Source organism: Elgaria multicarinata, chromosome 1 (assembly GCF_023053635.1).
Source record: "Elgaria multicarinata webbii isolate HBS135686 ecotype San Diego chromosome 1, rElgMul1.1.pri, whole genome shotgun sequence".
NCBI lineage: Eukaryota > Metazoa > Chordata > Lepidosauria > Squamata > Anguidae > Elgaria > Elgaria multicarinata.
This window is the reverse complement of record NC_086171.1, coordinates 170,606,544-170,626,694: the sequence shown is the minus strand read 5'-3', so window position 1 is coordinate 170,626,694 and position 20,151 is coordinate 170,606,544. Positions and strand designations below refer to the sequence as shown.

Here is a 20,151-nt window from a genome sequence, read left to right as displayed (position 1 = left end):
AATGCAAGCTGGATCCGTGGCAATCCGTCAAACCCCCAAAGAGCCATATTTCCCCCACCACAGCCATTCCTACTGGAGAGTAGAAGGCAATAAAGCCGCTTTCCCCAACCTGGTGGCCTCCAAATGTGTTGGACACCAACTCCCAGCATTCCTGACCATTGGCTATGGTCATTGGCTATGGTCATTCACTTGAAAAGCAGTTAGCAGCCTCAAGTGTCTTCCAAGTAAGACTTTGGCCTTAGCTAGACCTAAGGTTTATCCCGGGATTGTCCCAGGGTCATTCCTGCCTGCTCCTGGGATCCCCTGTATGTCATTTACATGAACAGGGATGACCCCGGGATGATCCTGGGATAAACCTTAGGTCTAGCTAAGGCCTAAGTCTCTTTTTATAAAATAGTATTATTGCTTTGCATTAGATTATATATGAATAGATATGAACAATGGACAGGTGGTAATTTGGGGTAGTACTATGAAGACACTTCCTTTTAGTGATAGTAATTTATTGTTTTATTGGAGTAGTTGTTCTGAACAGCTCACTAGGTTAGATCCTACCCCTTAGACCAGTGGTGGGGAACATGTGGCCCTCCAGATGTTGTTGGATTGCAACTCCCATGAGTCGTAGCCAGCATAGGTAATGGTGAGGAATTATGAGAGTTATAGTCCAACAACATCCCTGTGCTATTTGGTCACCAGTTCAAATCCTAATTCCCCTGACAAATCCCCTGCCTCCACATCAAGCTTAACTCTTAATCAACCATAGCAGTTCGTAGAGAGCATATCTGCTAGGTGTGAGGGCTATGGAGAAAATAATAACAAAATATACTAGAGCCAAAAGAGTGGGTTTAGAACTCATAATTCTTGTTTGTTTTTGTGATTTTCTTTGAGTCTTTGCATTACGACCAGATTCTTACAATGTTCTCAGTGAGTTATTTATTTATTATGTATTAACTTCAGATTTCCCCTGATAAAGAGCTTATTCAAGCTTGAAATGCTTTGGGGTTCCTAGTTGTTTTTGTTTCTTTGCTTTAGATGTAAGTCCCACCGATTGCAGTGTGGAACTTTTTTCCTAATTAGCATGCTTAGGATCACAGCATGTCAGGATTTCCCATCTCATTATTATACAGGCCCTTTCTACACCTAAGAGTTATTCCAGGAAAATGGAGGGATCATCCCTGCCTGCTCCCGGGATCACCTGTGTGGGATTTGAATTCACAGGAACAATCCAGGGACTATCCTGGGGAAAAACCCTCCGCTATTGAAGGGTTTCCTTCACCCTTCAATAGCAGAGCAAAAATAGATCCCCTGGCCAATGGAGGTTGGTGGTTCCAATGTCAGTGGGGTGGTCAATCCACTCCAGGTTTCAGTACAAACCAGGCAGAACTCTAAAGGAGTTATGCAAGCACCTTGGATAGCTCCTTTAGAGTTCTAGCTGGTTCAGCCCGAAACGTGGAGCGGATTCACTGCCACCAGCCTCCACTAGTTTTGCCACACACTGTTCTCTTTTGTACTCTCTGACTCTCTCTCCTTGGGTATTTGCTTTCAGGCTGCACTGTCATTTTATCAGAGAACAAAGCTGCTCCGAAAGTGTAGTTCTCCTGTTCCGGTCACTGGTGTTTATTACAGGTTATCGGGCTTCTTTTGTCCACTTGAAAAGCAGTTAGCAACCTCAAGTGTCTTCCTCAGAGCAGAAGCAGCTGAGCCACTTGATTTTGCCCTTTGGAAATGGTCTGACTCCAGAAAGGAGGAAGGAGAGTTTTATTTTGCTAAAGTTGGCTTGGAAAATTAATGAGAGGAAATATGTGAGTGAGGCTGAGCTGAAAGGTGAGCCGGTAACCTTGTGTTCCAGTCCCATTCTGTTTCCACTCTCTAATTCATGTTCACCTCACGGTAACTCTCCGGCTCCGCTGCTGCAATCTTCCTCCTCATAATAGGAACTGTACTTTTCCTTTCATTAACACTGAGACAGGTACAATGCCTGCAAATGAAAAGGCCTCTGAGAAGAGAAGGAGTCATCACTTAGGTGAACAGGCTGCCTGTTATGATTGCCCTTTCTCCCTCCCCTCTCTTGTCACTGACCCCCAAGAGTGCCTTAGTTACCTCTGGAAAATACCTGTCTCTTTCTAGCTTCCCTTATCGGGAAGAAATGTTAACAAGCTTAAAATAAAACCATTCAGTGGCACTTGTTTATCAGCCCTGGGTTTGGACAGGGCTTGATGGCTCATGGATTGTTTTGTTTTAAAATGGGGGAAAGAACTGTTCAACTGGAAGGCTTGCAGACTTCTCCTTGAGCCTTTCAGGGGGCCTTTTGTGTAACCACACATACTTCGGCATCCTTATGGTGGGCGGAACTAAAGGCTCTAATCATACTTGCTGTGGACACGTGTGTCTAACGCACATCTGAAGCTCCTTCCTTGTTCGTGGAGTAACCCCCTCAGAATGACAGATGACAGGGGGGAATTCATTGTTGGGGAAATGCTTCCCCCTGAAGCCTCTGGCTTGATTCCCACTGGAGGGCTGGGCTGCTATTAGACCTGATGGTCACTTTAGACATCATAGGCATGCAAGACGTTGGGGGTGGGAATGAGAAGGAGCGTGCTAATCCGAATTTTCTCCTGCACATGTTGCTGCGTGGTTTGGTGTTATGTCTGAATGTGGTCATACTGGCTTGGCTCCCTCGGTCAGCTTGTGCCTGAGCTGAAATTAGAACCATGGATTTCTAGCTCATAATTTGTGTTCTTAACGAACACGATAACCAGCTTTTTTTCAGAATTTATTTTAGCAATGGCTGTTACTGTGGGAAGTAAAGCTCTCTGCTTCAAAATTGTTCACTTGCATTTAGCCTCAAAGAATTTTGTTTCGCTTTCTGCAGTTTTAGGGTGCAATCTTATGACTGTTTAGACAGAAAAAAAGTCCTACCACTCAGCATTTTCCAGCCAGCACAGCTGGGAGTTGTAGGACTTTTTTCTGTCTAAACTTGCATGGGATTGCACCTTTAGGCTGTAATCCTATACCCACTTACCCAGGAGTAAGTCTCACTGAACTCAAGGGAGCTTGGTAGACATACATCAAATTGCATTGTTAGTGCTGATTGGATGGATGCTCAGTTTTAGTGTTTACAGTAAGAAGCTTTGAGCAACGGAAGCAAATCTATAGACTCTTTTGTTGTCAGGACATTTCGTTGTCAGGACATCTCTGAACATTACCGCCAGCCTTTTACACCTGGCCCAGATCTATACCAAGCAGGATATAACACTTTGAAAACAGGTTGAAAGTGGTATATAGAATGTGTCCTGGGCCCGAACAGTTGTCAAAACTGTTATAAAGCGTTATAAACCAATAGTGTAGCCCTGCCCTGGTATGATTTCAGCAGCCTTCAGTGTTGAATATTAGTAACTGAATTATTGCTAACTAAAGAGAGAATCTCTTTGCTGGACTACATAACCCATTTGTATGTGAAAAGGGCCCACAAGAGTACGTGTCAGAATCACCTCTGTAGAATTCAGAGGAATAATGCTGAGTGTACTTTTGTAAGTCATAGTACTCAGGATCAAACCATATGTTACATTAATTACTTGGCATGCATGCAGCCGCCCCTCTTGTTTTTTTTATAATCTGAAGTAACTGTGCAGGAGACTGATCTGGATCAGAACTGGCAGGCATGCGGAGGGGAGGTCAACTCCTTTCCTCCCCAACTGTTCCCCTTTCTGAAACACGCCGTTCCCAAAACCGTTAAAAGAAAGAGAGAGAAAAGGACTCCATCTTTTTGACTGCTGGGCTGGAGAGTAGGGCATGTGCAGGTGGAAAGATTAAACCTCTGCTCCCTGAGCACAGCAGTCCTGATCTGGACCAATGCCCCCAAACTTACGTTGGAGTATATATATATATATATATATATATACCAACCCAAGAGGGGAGCAGCTGCACACTACATAATTAACATAACGTGTAGTTTGACCCTTAGATGTAGCTTCCTTCAGGGCAGGGATTTTGGATTACATGCTAAGACAATCTGATTTTTCTTTGGAAATTCTGCTAATTGAAGTACTTATATTCTCAGTAGCAGATGAGTCGGTCATGCTCATTTGTGGATTGCAGCCTTGTGAATTAGGAAAGTGTCACCTCTGATTTAAAGGTGAAGCACTGAGAGGAAGAAGGGAAGATTAAGCAATATTTCAAAGCGACCAAGAAGTTTCTGAGATCCAGAGAAATCTTTGCAGGCACAGTATGTGATTACAGTGTTCAAAGTACTTCAAATGCATTATCTCAGTAAACCTTGCCACATTTTCTGAAGGTAGATCACCATATTATCCCCATATTCCAGATGGTACATGAAGCTGAGAGAATAGTATGTGACCACCTAGTGAGTTCATAGATGTGTCAATTTTTGAACTAAGAGCTTCTTAGCTCACAGCACTACTACATTACACCAATTCCTGCTCCCCAGACCAAGTGTGGAAAGACTGAAAGATTTATTATTATCATTTTATTTTCAAACAAGCAATAAACACTTAAGTAGAGGGTTTGCCTAGGCTGGTGTTAGCACTTCCAGTGCTGATGCCCCCTCCCCCCATATACACTGGGTAGCCAGATCTAGAAAGTCACCATTTAAATTTCCCCACAATACCCTAAAGCAGGTGACACAGCATTATTCCAAGGCATTGTGGGAAATTTTAAGTGACAGTTTCCCAGCCACCCATCATTGTCACTAGGCAAAGGGGGAGAGGCAAGGATTGGGATATGATCGGTGGGAGGAAGGGCAGGCAAGACATCTATGAGATGAGGCAGTTTGAGCTGCCTTGGGATTATAGCAAGTTCTTCCATCGGACTGGTGTCCCCTTCCCCTGAGGAAGTCTGCTTAGAATCTGGGTTGAGTGAGTTCTTGACAATAGGTAGGGTGACAATATGAAAAGGAGGACAGGGCTCCTGTATCTTTAACAGTTGCATAGAAAAGGGAATTTCAGCAGGTGTCATTTCTATATATAGAACCTGGTGAAATTCCCTCTTCATCACAACAGTTAAAGGTGCAGGAGCTATACTAGAGTGGCCAGATACAAAAGAGGGCAGGGCTCCTGCAGCTTTAACTGTTGTGATGAAGAGGAAATTTCACCAGGTTCCCCATATATACAAATGACACCTGTTGAAATTCCCTTTTCAATACAACTGTTAAAGATACAGGAGCCATGTCCTCCTTTTCATATGGTCACCCTACAATAGGCCTACACCTAGGGTTATTAACTCTATGTAAACTAGGCCTATGTGCCAGCAATTCAAAAGAGATAACCAAATTCATGATATCTTCCTTCAATTTTTATTTTTGTTCTCCAAATAACAAGAAGCATTACACATTTGCTGCCACTTCCTTAACAGCCAAATTTTCTTGCTGCATCCATGAAGCTGAATGTGTCTCTCTTAGACTGCTTCTTAACCTAGTTTGCATCAGAATTGCTGAGTCATGAAAATAAGGTTACTACCGAAGGTGATCTTTATCTCAAAGCACTAAATCCTGTATTGTAGCTTCCTGTATTGTACTTACAGTTCATCACTGCTGTGTTTTTTTAGCCTGAGGGGCAGCTCTGAGCTACAGGTTTGAAATAGGTTTAGTTGGTTCTGCAAGAAACAATAAGATGCCAATTGGGTTGCCTCACTCCATTTTTCTAAGGAACTAAGAAATAAGTAACACTGCTCTTCTAATGGGGTCCATCTATAACTGGCATTCTGGTGTCCTTAATTTCTAAAATGCAGGGTGCCCCATGTTACTAAAAATACTAACTTATAGCTAGAAAACCTGTAACAACTACCTTATAAGGGCAAGATAAGGCATTTGGGGCATTTAGTCTAGAAAAAAGGGTGACTAAGGCACAATCCTATGCATGTCTACTCAGAATTAAGGTCCATTGAATTCAATGCACTTGACTGCCAAATAAGTGTGCATAGGATTTCAGCCTAATTGTATACACACACGAAAAAAATATCAGCACTTGGATTAATTTCCCCACCTGTAAAATGCAGCACACATAGCATTGGGAAACCGAGATGGGAAGATAACTTTCTATAAATTACACAGAAAACTGGAAACAGTCAGGAATAGAACTGCTTCTGTCCAAATAAAATAATCTAGGCATTCAATGATTGTAGTGGTTAGGTGGCAATAATGATAGAACAGAAAGCTTCTAATTTCTAATGATTCTCTGACCGTACAATTCCATTTAGCTGGAACTTACTTTATCACTTTAAAAACCAGCCCTCAAGTATATGAGATCATATTGGAACTGTCACTTGGATAGCCAGCCTTTCGGAGCGGTTTTGTGAAAGCATTTTCACAGGATTAAGTTAAGTTCAGATTCTCGCTTAGCAGCCGTCGTACTGTTTGTAGCTGCATTCTGCACTGTTTCAGGAAAGTGGGGAGTTCTTAAGGTGGGAAAGAGATTATGAAGCACACGGCGTGTCATCTCATTTTTTCACATGCTCACGGCTGTTTTTCCTTGTATAGCTTGAGGAAGGGGTAGTTGATTTGGAGAAGGAAAATTCTCTCTCTCTCTCTCTCTCACACACACACACACGCACACACACACACACACACACACACATCTTTTAATAACTTCGTATCTTGGAAACGTGGATAAAAAGGTTCTCTGATATAAGCCTGCATCACACAACCAGTGCTTTTCAAAGGCAAGCCTCCCATTTCCTAAGGAAATCTCAACCTTATGACTTCTAATTTTGCTTTTGTTTAAATGAGAGAGGAGAGGTAGTTAGGTACGTAGGAGAACAGATCGCTAAAAGCTCCTATTCCAACCCATTGCCTCCCAGTTTGCTTTTTTTTCAGTCTGTTTAACATTAGCCTATATTCATGGAGGGCTGATTCACACACAACCATCTGAACACATGGCAGGTGTTTGAAAAGTGTACACATTGTGCCCCCAGCCAGCCTGTGTCAAGCAGGTCAATGAGCTTGCAGGATCTGGATTTGGGCACTCTTTAGCAAACCCTGGGAAATTGATTGTTAGCACATGTGAAGTCTAAACCTGCCCATGCCAATTGTGCAGGCAGCTGGTGAGCCATAGTTTGGAATCACCATGTGAACATATCAAACTGTGATTAGGCCCTGTATGGATGAAGGCTGTGAACTGTGAAGAGAGAGAGAAGGACAGAAAGTCTTCAGTATCCTAACTTAAGGAAGAGCACCTGGGTACATTTCCCAAGCAGACAAATGTTATATGTTGGGATGGGACACAACAGAATCATGTCTTTTTGAGGATCTTGGAAAACAAGGGTGCACAAACATTTTGGCCCTGGGGGCTGAATTGGGTGTTTGCTGGGCTGGCGGAGGGCCACACATGTGTGCATGTACACACAGATGTTATCTCTCACTCACTTGCTTTCTCACCCACAAACACCAGTCACATAAATTCCCTCTCTCTCTTTCTCTCAGACATACACATACATACACTTGCCCCCACAAACCATTCACACACTGCTCTCTCTCTCTCTCTCTCCATCCCGTGCCCAACACATGCGCAAACACACACACCATTCCTGCTCACCCCAGCAGCAACAGACCGTGGTCATGTAGCAACACCATCTGTTCCATGTCACAGCATCAAGATGTTGAAGTTGCCCCAACCCAATTGCCCACAAAAAGAGAGAAAACGCTGTAGGTATGGGCTGTATGGTTCCTTTCATTGAAGCCTTTTCCCAGGAAAATCCCAAGAGCATACTAGGAACCTGGCAGGATCCTTCAAGCATTGTTTCTTAGGTCACTCTAGCAACAAGGCTTCTACCATAGATCCTGTTTTTGAGTGTTTCCCCAGTTTCAATGAAGCCAGATGCTGGGGGCCACCACACAAAGTTTGGGAAGGGGCTGCCTATGTTTTTTTTCACTCCTGCTATAAAATGAGACTCATGCACCAGTGACATATGACCTCCATGTCCATGCCGTAGTTACCCCCAAATCCTACAGAATCCGGTGTTCATGGATTTCATTAGGCACACATGGAGATTCCCAGTGCCAACATGGTTCTTCAGTGTTATCACTCCTTGTTGGTGTAAGAACCTGGTGTGCATGTAGGTGAGGCCTTCTGCATAAAAGAAGCCTTTTGAAATGGATGGAACCAGTTTGATTCTGTTAAGCTGGAATTCATTATGGCATGTCAAAGTATGGCCTTTTCTACATAGGCCTTTTCCCCCAGGAATCATCCCTGTGCATCCAAATGATGCACAGGGGATCCTGGGAGCAGGGAAGGATGATCCCTACATTTCCCCGGGATATCTGAGACCTCAGTTATCTGAGTTTTACCTGCAGTCTCGGGATGATCCTGAGGACCTCGGATAGTGTGGGCACCCGTCCTGGATTCTTTCCTCCTCCCCGCGAGTAGCGGGGGTCAGCAAAGGAAAGGAGCCGGGATGGGGGGAGTCCAGGGCCAGCAGGGGTGGGGAACGAGATCGGGGATTATTATTATTTTGTACTTACTTTTGCGCTGGAGCGCGAGTGTGCTCCTGTTTTTCTCTCAAAAAAAAATGGGAAACACGATGGGCGCAATGTCCCTCCACCCATTGTGCTTCCTTTTAGACACACAGGGATGATCATGGAAGCAGGTAAATCTGGGATTGCCCCCCGTACACCCTTAGGTGTAGAAAGGGCCTATCTCTACTTAAAATCAGTCTCTTCAAGAATGCTTATTTGTCTTCAGTTAAGTAGATAGGAGTAACCCAGTGCTGACCCAAGACATTTTGCTGCCTGAGGCCGAGCAGCAAATGGTGCCCTTTCCCCGCACATGTCAAGGCACATAGTACCCAGGACATGCCAAATGATTTTGATACCTGAGGCAGAAAATTCAACAAGCACTTCTCCCTCTCCTTGCCAGTATAAATATATTAAATAAGTAACAATTTGCTGCCCTTTCCTGACACCCAAAATCAATTGCCTGAGCTCATTGCCTCGCTCTGTTTATGCCTTGTGCAGTGTATATGGGCAATGTTAGAGCTGGTAGCAGAAACACTGGGCATTTCTGCAGCAAGCACTTTAACATGTGGAAGTAAAAGATGTATGTACACATGCCTGGGAGGCTTGATTAGGCCATTTTTCCAAAACGCATGTATGTGGGTGTTTAAAGGTAAATGTATTACTTCTACACATCACACGTTAGCTGCGTAAGGAAAGGAAAGGAAAGGAACCTCTCGTGCAAGCACTTGAGTCTTTACTGACTCCTAGAGGGACGCCTGCTTTCGCTGATGTTTTCTTGGCAGACTTTGTGGCGGGGTGGTTTGCCATTGCCTTCCCCAGTTGCAGTTACCTTTCCACCAGCTAGCTGGGTACTCATTTTACCGACCTCGGAAGGATGGTAGGCTGAGTCGACCTGAGCCGCCTTCCTGAGAACCAGCTTCCGCTGGGATCAAACCCAGGCCATGGGGAGAGTTTTGGCTGCAGTAACTGCCGCTTACCACTCTGCGCCACTGCGTAAATGTGGTTATAATACTGGTGCATCCCTGCACCAATCATAACATGTAGCATAGTCCCTACTTTAAGTTACAAGAAATAGATGCTATGACCTCTATGAATACCAAAATCCAAGGATTTCAGTGTTGTAAGTGGATGTCCAAAACTACTTGAGTGAGAGCAATGGCAATTTCAGATCTTGTGTAAATAGCACTTTTTTCCTTGCCCTGGCCGAGTGAATGCTTTTGTTGTAAAGAATGCGTGCAGCTGCTAAACCGGATCTGCTTGCAATGAATGTTCTTTCAGACAGGTACTACGCACAGCTGAAGGCCAGTGTACAGATCAGAAAAGAGACGCAAGGCAGTATTGAAAGGAGCATACAGCTGGTGCCTGCCAGAACCAATCAAGGACTGCCCTGCTGTGACAGCAAAGAGCAGGGGTTGATCCATTCCTAGTCAGGGCGAGCTTCAGCTAGCACTCAGAGAAGAAAGGAGGAGGTGGATTTGGAGATTCTGCAAGCTTCAGTATACTCTTCAATGCAATGCAGGGTACAATTGACAGAAGCCCTGGGATACTGTTTACGTTGAGGTCAAATGGCTTTTGAGGAAAGTGCATCACTCCTACCTGCATGATGGCAGGAAAACCTTTCTTTTCCCAGAGGGTACTTGAGCATCTCAGTAGTTCATCCCCATCTCATCCCTGTTTGATTTTAAGTCCCCTGACTTGCTAGATTCACTGTTCTTCGTTCTGTTTCTGAATTTAAGGATTAAAGGCAAATGGAAGATGAAACTGGGAAGGATTCTGATAGCTCTTAAATGATAACCATTGGGAGTAGCTCATCTATTTGCATATTGCACTTTTAATGCTTTTACCCTTTGTAAGCTGCTCAAAGAGCTTCAGTCATGCGGTAGGTGGGTCTCCACACTGGAGAGGGCCTTCTCAGCAGTGGCCCCACACCTGTGGAATGAACTCCCACTGGTGGTCCACCATGCACCATCCTTACAGGCTTTTAAGAAGGCCTTAAAAATGTTTTATTTTACTATGGCCTTCTCATAAATTAGTACTGTTTTGCTGCTACTACCCTTGCTGTTTTTATTGTTAGTTTTTACTGTGAGCTTTTATTGCTTTTAACTGATATTTTACTGTCTGTGCTATTATTGCTTTTAATGTTAATGTCTATGCTTTTATTGATTCAAATGTATGGTTGTAAGCTGCCTTGGGAGGGTTTCTGTCCTGATAGGCAGCTAAGAAATGTTTTAAATAAATAAATATTAGAGCAGGGGTGCTCTAGGGCAACATCCAGCCCTCAAAGTAATTCATGCAGCCCTTTGGGTGGCCTTCATTGATGCCCATTTCCCCACTTAATTCCTCCATCTCTTGTAGTAGAAGGATGGAACATTTGCCCATAAATAGCAGCTAGGCAATGCTGGATGACCCAATGACCTGCCTGGTATGCTAGAGAGAATTAGACCTAGCAGAGGAGGAGAAGGAATCATACACAACTTTGTTTACTCCAGAAGACACTAGAACATGGGTAGGCAAGCTTTTCATCCTATGGACATGTTTGCATTCCCGGATTTTGTGGCTCCGTCTATAACTGGTTTGCCTCCTATCTAGCGGGTCGTTCTTTCAACGTGTTGGCTAATGGCAGCTCGTCTTCTTTTCCCCTTTCAGTAGGGGTTCCGCAAGGCTCAGTGCTTGGCCCGTTGTTGTTTTCTTTATACATGTTGTCCTTGGGTAATCTTATTCAATCTCATGGCCTCCAATATCATCTGTATGCCGATGATACACAATTATATCTTTCATCTCCGGAACTTTCTCCTGATGTTCATGATCGTATCTCGGCATGTCTTTCAGATATCTCAGCTTGGTTGCTTCATCGTCGTTTGAAACTTAATATGGCAAAGACTGAATTGCTTGTTTTTCCTCCTAAACCTTCTCCTCATCTCTCATTCTCTCTTACGGTCAATGATGTTACACTTACTCCAGTCAAGGAAGCTCATAGTCTTGGCTTTATATTTGATTCCTCGCTCTCCTTTATTCCTCATATTGAGGCAGTAGCTAAATCCTGTCGTTTTTTCCTGTATAATATTGCCAGGATTCGATCATTTTTGTCTGTCTCTTTTGCCAAGACTCTTGTTAATGTATTGGTTATTTCTCGGTTGAACTACTGCAACCTTCTTCTCACTGGCCTTCCTTCTTCTCACATCAGTTCGTTGGTTTCTGTTCACCACTATGGTGCTAAGATCATCTTCTTGGCTCGCCGCTCTGACCATGTTACTCCACTTCTGAAATCTCTTCATTGGCTTCCAATTCACCTCAGAATCCAATATAAACTTTTCCTGTTAACCTACAAAGCTTTTCACAGTCTAGCTCCTTCCTATCGTTCCTCTCTCATCTCACACTATTGCCCTGCTCGTGCTCTTCGCTCCTCTGATGCCATGTTTCTCACCTGCCCAAGGGTCTCTACTTCCCTTGCTCGGCTTCATCCATTTTCTTCCACTGCCCCTTACACCTGGAACGCTCTTCCAGAACATTTGCGAACTACAAGTTCAATCGCAGCTTTTAAAGCTCAGCTAAAAACTTTTCTTTTTTCTAAAGCTTTTAAAACTTGATTTTGATCTGACTTTTATACTGTTAGTTTTACTCTACCCTGTGCCTGTATGGTGCATTCTCTTTCCCTTCTTATTGTTTTATTATGATTTTATTAGAATGTAAGCCTATGTGGCAGGGTTTTGCTATTTTATTGTTTTACTCTGTACAGCACCATGTACACTAATGGTGCTATATAAATAATAATAATAATAATAATAATAATAATAATAATAATGGTTACCACCACAAAATGGCTGCCGTGACAGGTATGACAAATAACTTGCCCCAAAACTGAGTACAAGGCAAAGGTGTATTCTTCTTTGAACCCAGAGGTTTTAGCACCAACAGAAACATATTTAACAGCAGTCCCAGCTGCCAATAAGGAAATGTGTTAATTTTTTTTTAAAAAAGTGGAAGTGGTAGGGCACCTTAGTGGACACTCAAGAAGATTCCTGAGGTGGATTGATGCCCATTGGCACCAGATTGCCTACCCATGCTCTAGAGATTGCAGCAGACACAGTAACTCGCTCACAAGTGCAGACAGAGCAGTACAAAGGAGAAAGAGGAGAGTGGTTTGTTTCTCTTTCTAAAAATCAGTTTGGGGTTGGGGGGAGGGTTGATGCAGGGGCACTAGTGGGGCTCCACCTCCAACATGCAGTCTCCAACAGATTAACTATGAGGTAACATGGCTCTCGGCAGAAGAAAGGTTGTCCATCCTTGTTTGAGGGATAGTTGTCCAGCCCAGAAGTGAATCAGTGTTTCATCCTTGGTCTAGATAGCCATTTCACCTGGAATGAATGGGGTGAGAGGCAGGCAGGATGAAACTGCCAAATAGCTACACAAGGCAGGGACAATTAATTTTGGTTAGTTAGCAAAAGTGGGCAGGGAAGGGGAGAGGTGATGAGGAGAGTCAGTGTCTTCCCCAACAAGGAGGGAATGAACACATTGGGAGGAGTAATGCCTGGATCTTGCTGAGGGGCAACTTCATCACTTCTTTCCATACATCCTTTTTATGGAGAAGGACCATAGTTCATACAGAAAGTCCAATATAGGCACTTCCAGTTGAAGAAACCCAGGTAGCAGAGCTTGGAAGGACCCTCACCTGAGGACCTAGGAAGCTGCTGCCAGTGTACTGAGCTAGGTGAACGAGTGTTCTGTCTTGGTCCAAGCATCTTCATAAGTTCATATGGTGGCACTTGCATGCAAGAATATCAAGGGAAACTTGGGGGAAATATGGATTACATGGCTGGAACTCAACTAGGTAACTTAGCTACAGCTGACCCTGGTATCCAAAGAAATATCCTCAGATGTATCTCTTCTGTTCATGCACATATTAACCAGACGTTTTCAATAAATGTGCAAGCTAGAGATTTGTCTTCTGCAGAAAAAGGAGATGCTAAATAATAGAAAGGTTACCCAAGTGTCTTTGATCAACATTACCCCCAGAACAATAAGCACACTGAAAAGAATGCACTGGTATCCTTCCCACAGCCCACAGTTCTCTCCGCACTTTTCACTGATGCCCCTCCATATAAGAGCTGAGGCATGGCACACATTGTACCTTAGAAAGTAGATAATTCTTCATCCACATCATTTTACACTTCAGGCCAAGCCCAGTTGTACATATGAAGTGCACCATGACACACCTGATAATGCTGGTTGTTGTTAATGAAAGCTTGTAGTTCCATCAGTTTAATAGTCTTTTAGGTGCCGCAGGAGTTGCTTAGGTACAACAGGAGTCTTCAGTTGGGTGGGGTGGGGGTCAAGATTGTCCTGCATGGTTGCATATTTGTGAGTGGCTGATGCATACCTGACCTGATGCAGATTAGGCAAGTTGGCATGCAGCCAATACCTAATGGACTTGCCAGTTCCAAGCAGTGCAGACACAGCCTAAGGTGCCTGTGCATGATACGAGTTATTCAGGAGCAAACATGAGGTGCTGGAGACATATAAACTATCTCTGGCTGAGATGTCTTTCTCTTTAATTAAATTGTAACTCCCATGGATTTCATGGACCGGGTGGGGGGAGGGGACCCTCTTGCTCACCTTGCAAAAACAAAAATAAAACAAATGCCGCCGCCCCGCCCCCACTCCCCCCCCCCCCCCGCGCTCCTCATCCAGGATTGTTAGATCTGATGACTGGGTAGGTGTACTGTCTGCAAAACACTTGTCTTTGGGTGGAGATTGATTATTCCCTCCTGCAGCTGAATGAACTCATGACTCAGTGCATATTATGAGCAGTTAAATCGCGTAACAATTAATGCACAGAGGTGGAACAGAGTGCTAAAGCTTGCACTGTTTACCCAAATGGGAATCCTGCTCCTGGGCTTAGAGATGTCTTTGTTTTGTTTCAAGGAGTCCTTAATGAAAAAGCCTGCTTGAATGGTATCTACAGGATATTTCAGTTCTAATCTTTTGCTCTGTGCATGTGTGTGTTTTTTCTTTCTGTAGAACCATGTGAGGAACGCTGCTGCGACAAGAGACGCACAGGGGGAGCTCTGAGGTTCACACTCCCTTTCCTCTTCACTCTCCACCACAGGATGGAACAGAGAAAGATCTGGCCTCGGATATGGGACTCCGATGGCCGGTCAGTGGCCTTGGTGTTTCTTTTCTTGGTTTCCTTTTCACGGAATGTCACCAGCACGCCCATCTATAATACCTTCCACTCTGAGAATCGTGATTGGACCTTCAACCACCTGACGGTCCATCAGGCCACTGGAGCTGTCTATGTGGGAGCCATCAATCGGGTTTACAAGCTGTCTGGAAATTTGACCATCTTGGTAGCTCACAAGACGGGACCTGAGGAGGACAACAAGTCCTGCTACCCGCCACTCATTGTACAACCCTGCACAGAGATCCTGACTCTCACTAACAACGTTAACAAACTACTGATTATCGATTACTCAGAAAACAGGCTGCTGGCCTGCGGGAGCCTCTACCAAGGAGTCTGCAAGCTGCTGAGATTGGATGACCTCTTCATACTGGTGGAACCATCTCACAAGAAGGAGCACTACCTTTCCAGCGTTAACAAGACTGGCACCATGTATGGAGTTATAGTTCGTTCTGAGGGTGAAGATGGGAAGCTATTCATTGGTACAGCAGTGGATGGCAAGCAGGATTACTTCCCCACTCTCTCCAGCCGGAAGCTGCCACGTGACCCAGAGTCGTCAGCCATGTTGGATTATGAGCTCCACAGCGACTTCGTTTCATCACTCATCAAAATCCCTTCAGATACACTGGCCTTGGTCTCTCACTTTGACATCTTTTATATCTATGGATTTGCTAGTGGCAATTTTGTTTATTTTCTGACTGTCCAGCCGGAGACACCTGAAGGAGTCTCTATCAACTCAGCCAGTGACCTCTTCTACACATCTCGAATTGTGCGTCTCTGCAAGGATGACCCCAAGTTCCACTCTTATGTTTCTCTGCCTTTTGGTTGCGTCAAGGGTGATGTTGAGTATCGCCTCCTTCAGGCAGCCTATCTTTCCAAACCAGGGGAGGTACTGGCCAGGTCCCTCAATATCACTGCCCAAGATGATGTCCTTTTTGCCATTTTCTCCAAGGGGCAAAAGCAGTATCATCAGCCCCCTGATGACTCAGCTCTTTGCATCTTTCCAATCCGTGCGATCAATGCTCAAATTAAGGAGCGCCTACAGTCTTGTTATCAAGGAGAAGGCAACCTGGAACTCAACTGGCTGCTAGGGAAAGATGTTCAATGTACCAAGGCGGTAAGAACATTCACAGTATTTTAACTAGCTGTCCTTTAGAGGAAGGTACCAAGAATATCATAGTCGTAGCATCATCTGAACAGTGGCCTAATCTACACAAAGCAGGATATTGCGGTATAACAGTGGCATATAAAAGGCAGGAGCCACACTACTGCTTTATATTGGTATTGAAGTCCACTGACAACTGTTGGGGCCCATTGACACATACCATATACTGCTTTCATAGTGCTATATGCTGCTTGGTGTGGCTCCTGCCTTTTTTATAACACTTTCATACTGCAGTATTCTGCTTGGTGTAGATTAGATGAGTGATAGAAATTCTAGGATCTAAGAATTTCTTTCTTGGCATGGCCTCAAAGGATCTTGAGCATATTCGTTAAAGGGCTAATGTTTTCTAATAGATAATATACATAATGTTTATTTTGGAGAAGCAGACTCAAATCGTTGCTCAGTCATAGGCTTAGCCTATGACCTTGAGTTAGTTCTGTTTTCTTAATGTGGAAAATAAAAACACCAATGATGATGTGTCAATCTCAGCAGGCCATCGTGAGGAATAACTATTTGCGGGAAATGTTTTGTAAAACAATTCCCATTTGTAAATGTTGCTGCACAATGCAGAAGTGTTAATCGAGTGATTCTTGCCTTTGCTACTCAAGTATCAAACTGAGAAATGTAATCCATTCCTTTATCATGATGGAAAGGGGAATTCTTTAAGAATTGTTCTGCTATTATAGTGATGGAGGGCAAGAATAAGACGTAGTTGAATTGGAGTATTCCATTTCTACCTGCAACTGAGTGTGATGCAGGAAGGTTTTGTGTGAACATGTCTCAAAGTTTAAGGCCAATTTTAGGGGCACATTTTTGTCTTCTTTAACCTTGATTGATGTAGCTGGGCCAGTTGGGTAGGTTCAGAAGAACTGTGACCCCCTTGATCATTGCAAAATCAATTTGATCTGTAACCTTTTGGCAAATAAAGGAATTGGGGTGGGCATTAGGATAAGGCATCACACAGGATTAGGATTAGGCATCACACAGCCAGTTGTGCCTGTGGGGTAAGCAGTAGTTGTTAACAGGAGGCTAGTGCTCTCCTGTCCTGCTTGTGAGCTTCCCATAGGCATCTGTTGGCCATTAGGGTATAGGAAACAGACTGCTTAACTGGAGAGCTCTTTAGACTGATCCAGCAGGCCTCTTCTTATGTTCTTATGTGCTTAGGTTCCTTTGTCTTCCACTAGGCAGAAACCTTGTTTAGGCCTGCCCAGTATATGTAGAGGACAATAAATAACAGTGACTTGTTATTCAGGCTTTCCTCTATATGTTTACAGAGGAAGAGTACTATTATTTTATTCTCTTACACTGAGACCAACAAGAAGATGTTAAGAATCCAAGGTTACTCAAAAGCCAAGACTACATATTTTGTGTCCCATGATGACTTGCCTTTTGAACCATGCTTGCCTAAAATAACCCATGGTGGATCAGACCAAGGGCCTGTTTTGTCCAGCGTTGTGTTCACACAGTGGCCAACCAGCTGCCTGTGGGAAACTCCCAAGTAGCACATGAGTGCAATAGTACCCTTCCACTCACGCTCCTCAGCAATTGGTATACATAGGCAATGCCATCCCCAACCCCAACTTCTTCTTCTTTCCCTTCCTCTTCTTTCTACCCAACCCCCTCTCCAACTGCCTTTTTAGCTGCCCTTTTCCCAATCTTCCATTTCCTCTGGCCAGTATTGCCATGATACTCTCCTTGCCCTGAAACAATGGCAGAAAACAGCAACTAAAAGGATTTAGGGGATGGAGCATCTCCCCTATGATGAAAGGTTACAACAACTGTGGTTGTTTCGCTAAGGGGAGGCTAAGGGGAGATATGATACAAGTGTACAAAATGATGCATGGTGTGGAGAATGTGGATAGGGAGACTTTTTCTCCCTCTCTCAAAATGCTAGAACCCATGAAGCTGATTGGTGGGAGATTCAGCACAGATAAAAGGAAGTGCTTCACACAGCATGTAGTTAAACTTTGGAATTCACTACCACAAGATGTAGTGATGAGCACTGATCTGGATGGCTCTAAACGGGGGTTAGATAAATTCCTTGAAGGAGAAGGCTTTCAGTGGCTACTAGTCCTGATGGCTATGTGCTACCTCCAGTAGCAGAGGCAGTAATCGTATGTACACTAGTTGCTGGGGAACATGGGTGGGAGGGTGCAGTTGCACCCGTGTCCTGCTTGTGGGTTCCTGGTAAACAACTGGTTAGCCACTGTGTGAAGAGAATGCTGGACTAAATGGACCTTTAATCTGATCCAGCATGGCTCTACTTAAGTTCTATGTTCTTAACATTCCACTTGCTTGGCTTCCTTATCCCATGCCTCACACTGCCTCACACAGGAAGGGATGTAAGTCAGTGGTGGAGCACATGCTTTGCATGAAGAAAGTCACAGGTTCAGTCCTCAGCATCTCCAGGTAGGGCTAGGAAAGAATCCTGCCTAAAACCCTGAAGAGCCACTGCCAGTCAGTGTCAGCACTACTGAACCTGATGGACAAATGGGCTTGCCCAGTCTAAGGCAGCTTCCTATATTTCCAAGTGAACTTAGCATTTATACTCTGTTTGTGGGGCTAGTTTATTGCTGAAACAAGCCAGTGAAGGAAAACTATTCTATTGATTGCTTAGAACATTCCAGTGGGGTAGAGAGCATCTTTGCTACTGCTGTGCATCCGATAGCTGTGTCCCAGGTGTCTTCAGGAAACCGTAGAGTGTCAGCTCTTGTCATTAAGTCAGATTGTTACATGGGAGGTAGTTGGCTGTTTTCCTGAAAGGAGGGGAGCAGCCACAAGGCGGAAATCACCATTTCCTTTCTCCTTTCAGAGTGCAGACACCTGCACTTCCTATGGCTGTTTCTGATCCCATGCTGTTAACAGTTGAGTCAGTTTTTGACAAGTGGGAAGGATGATGTAGCTGATTTCAGCCATCACATCTCTGACAGGTTGTTTGCACAGGAGGAGTAGAAAGAAAGACTCCGGCTGTCTCTGAAGCAGGAAAGTGCAGTGTAATTGTGGCAAAGATGGTAGCAAGCTAAACTCAGGTTAGCTCTAAGCTTGGCTGGCTTCCTGAGTCAGCTGAACAGTGGAAACAAAATGATAACCGGGATTATAGAATCGGGGTGTGTGGACAGGTTTTCTTTTAGGAAGAAGCAACGACTCATGTACTCGTGCTTTCTCATAAGGACTATGAACTGCATAAAGCTCAAGGCTTATTAAATAGCCTGGGAATCTGACTTTTACACCCAGAATAGTCCATTGATTTTATGCAGCCCTCTTGGTAACTCTAAAATATGCCCTGTGTACTTATAAACAAAGGGAGGGGGAGGAATTTTCTATCCTTCATGTTTCCCAGAATTCCATCATAGGAATCTCAGATTTCAATCCTAAAAGGACTTACTGGAGAGTAAGGCTTATTGAATGCAGTGGGACTTTGTTTTGAGTAAACATACTTAGGATTGGACTGTATGTCAATCAAAACAGGTGATGGGAATTTCTGGAATTGGATACAGCAAATTGCTAGCCTTTTATGCATGTCTCTCCACAGCAAGGAGAGTAAAGTCAAACCATGGCAAAGGCCTCTGGCCTAGGAAGTAAAAGAGTTTCCCCTTGGATACCATGGAAGATAATTGATGGGGTACCAGGAAAATCTTCCTGAACTACCAGAGGAATTAACCCATTGGTTGGGAAGACTACATTTCTTGATCAATAGCTGACATTACATGGCAATAGAAAGGTCAAGTGGTGAAGGGTTTACCACAGGGCCCTTTTAACTTATATGAAGAATTTGCTGCCTCCTCCTCCTCCTCCTCCTCCTCCTCCTCCTCCTCCTCCTCCTCCTCCTCTTCCTCCTTCTTTCCCATGATATCCTCAGCATCAAGGCATCCATCCCCAATCCAGATCTTATGAAAACTAAATAAAGGCCATTTCTACACCAGCCTGAAAATCAGGGCTGGTCACGGCTGAGTCCCTGTGCATTCAAATGATGCACAGGGACTCACGGGAGGAAGGAAGGGACAAGGATAGGTTTTCCCAGGCATAAGTACTCCCTGGGAAAACCTGATTCTTCCCGCGGTCCCAGGATCGTCTCGAGACCGCGGGAGGTGTGGCCATCCATCCTGGCGTCTTCCCTCCTGCCCACGAGTAGCGGGGATCAGTAGAGGGAAGGAACCAGGTCGGGAGGAATCGGGGGTGGGGGGAGTTGGGTCAGGTCTTATTCTTTTTTAAAAAAACAAACTCACTTTTTGTTGGAGCACACATGCGCTTATCTCCTTTAAAAAAAAAATGGCGGGCGCAAAACCCTCCTTCCTTCCAGGATGTTGCCCCCCATGTGGACTAAGAGAAGGATGTCATGATAAG

General features: G+C 44.3%; 1 protein-coding gene across 2 annotated transcripts in view; it reads left to right on the top strand.

Moving 5' to 3' along the window:
- PLXNA2 (plexin A2) overlaps positions 1-20,151 on the top strand; it is a 498,241-nt gene that overhangs the window by 34,353 nt on the left and 443,737 nt on the right. For both annotated transcript variants that reach the window (XM_063142969.1, XM_063142979.1), the window contains exon 2: positions 14,483-15,759. In XM_063142969.1, coding sequence (XP_062999039.1) covers positions 14,572-15,759 — 1,188 coding nt within the window. In that variant the 5' untranslated portion in view covers positions 14,483-14,571. The remainder of the gene's footprint in view (positions 1-14,482; positions 15,760-20,151) is intronic.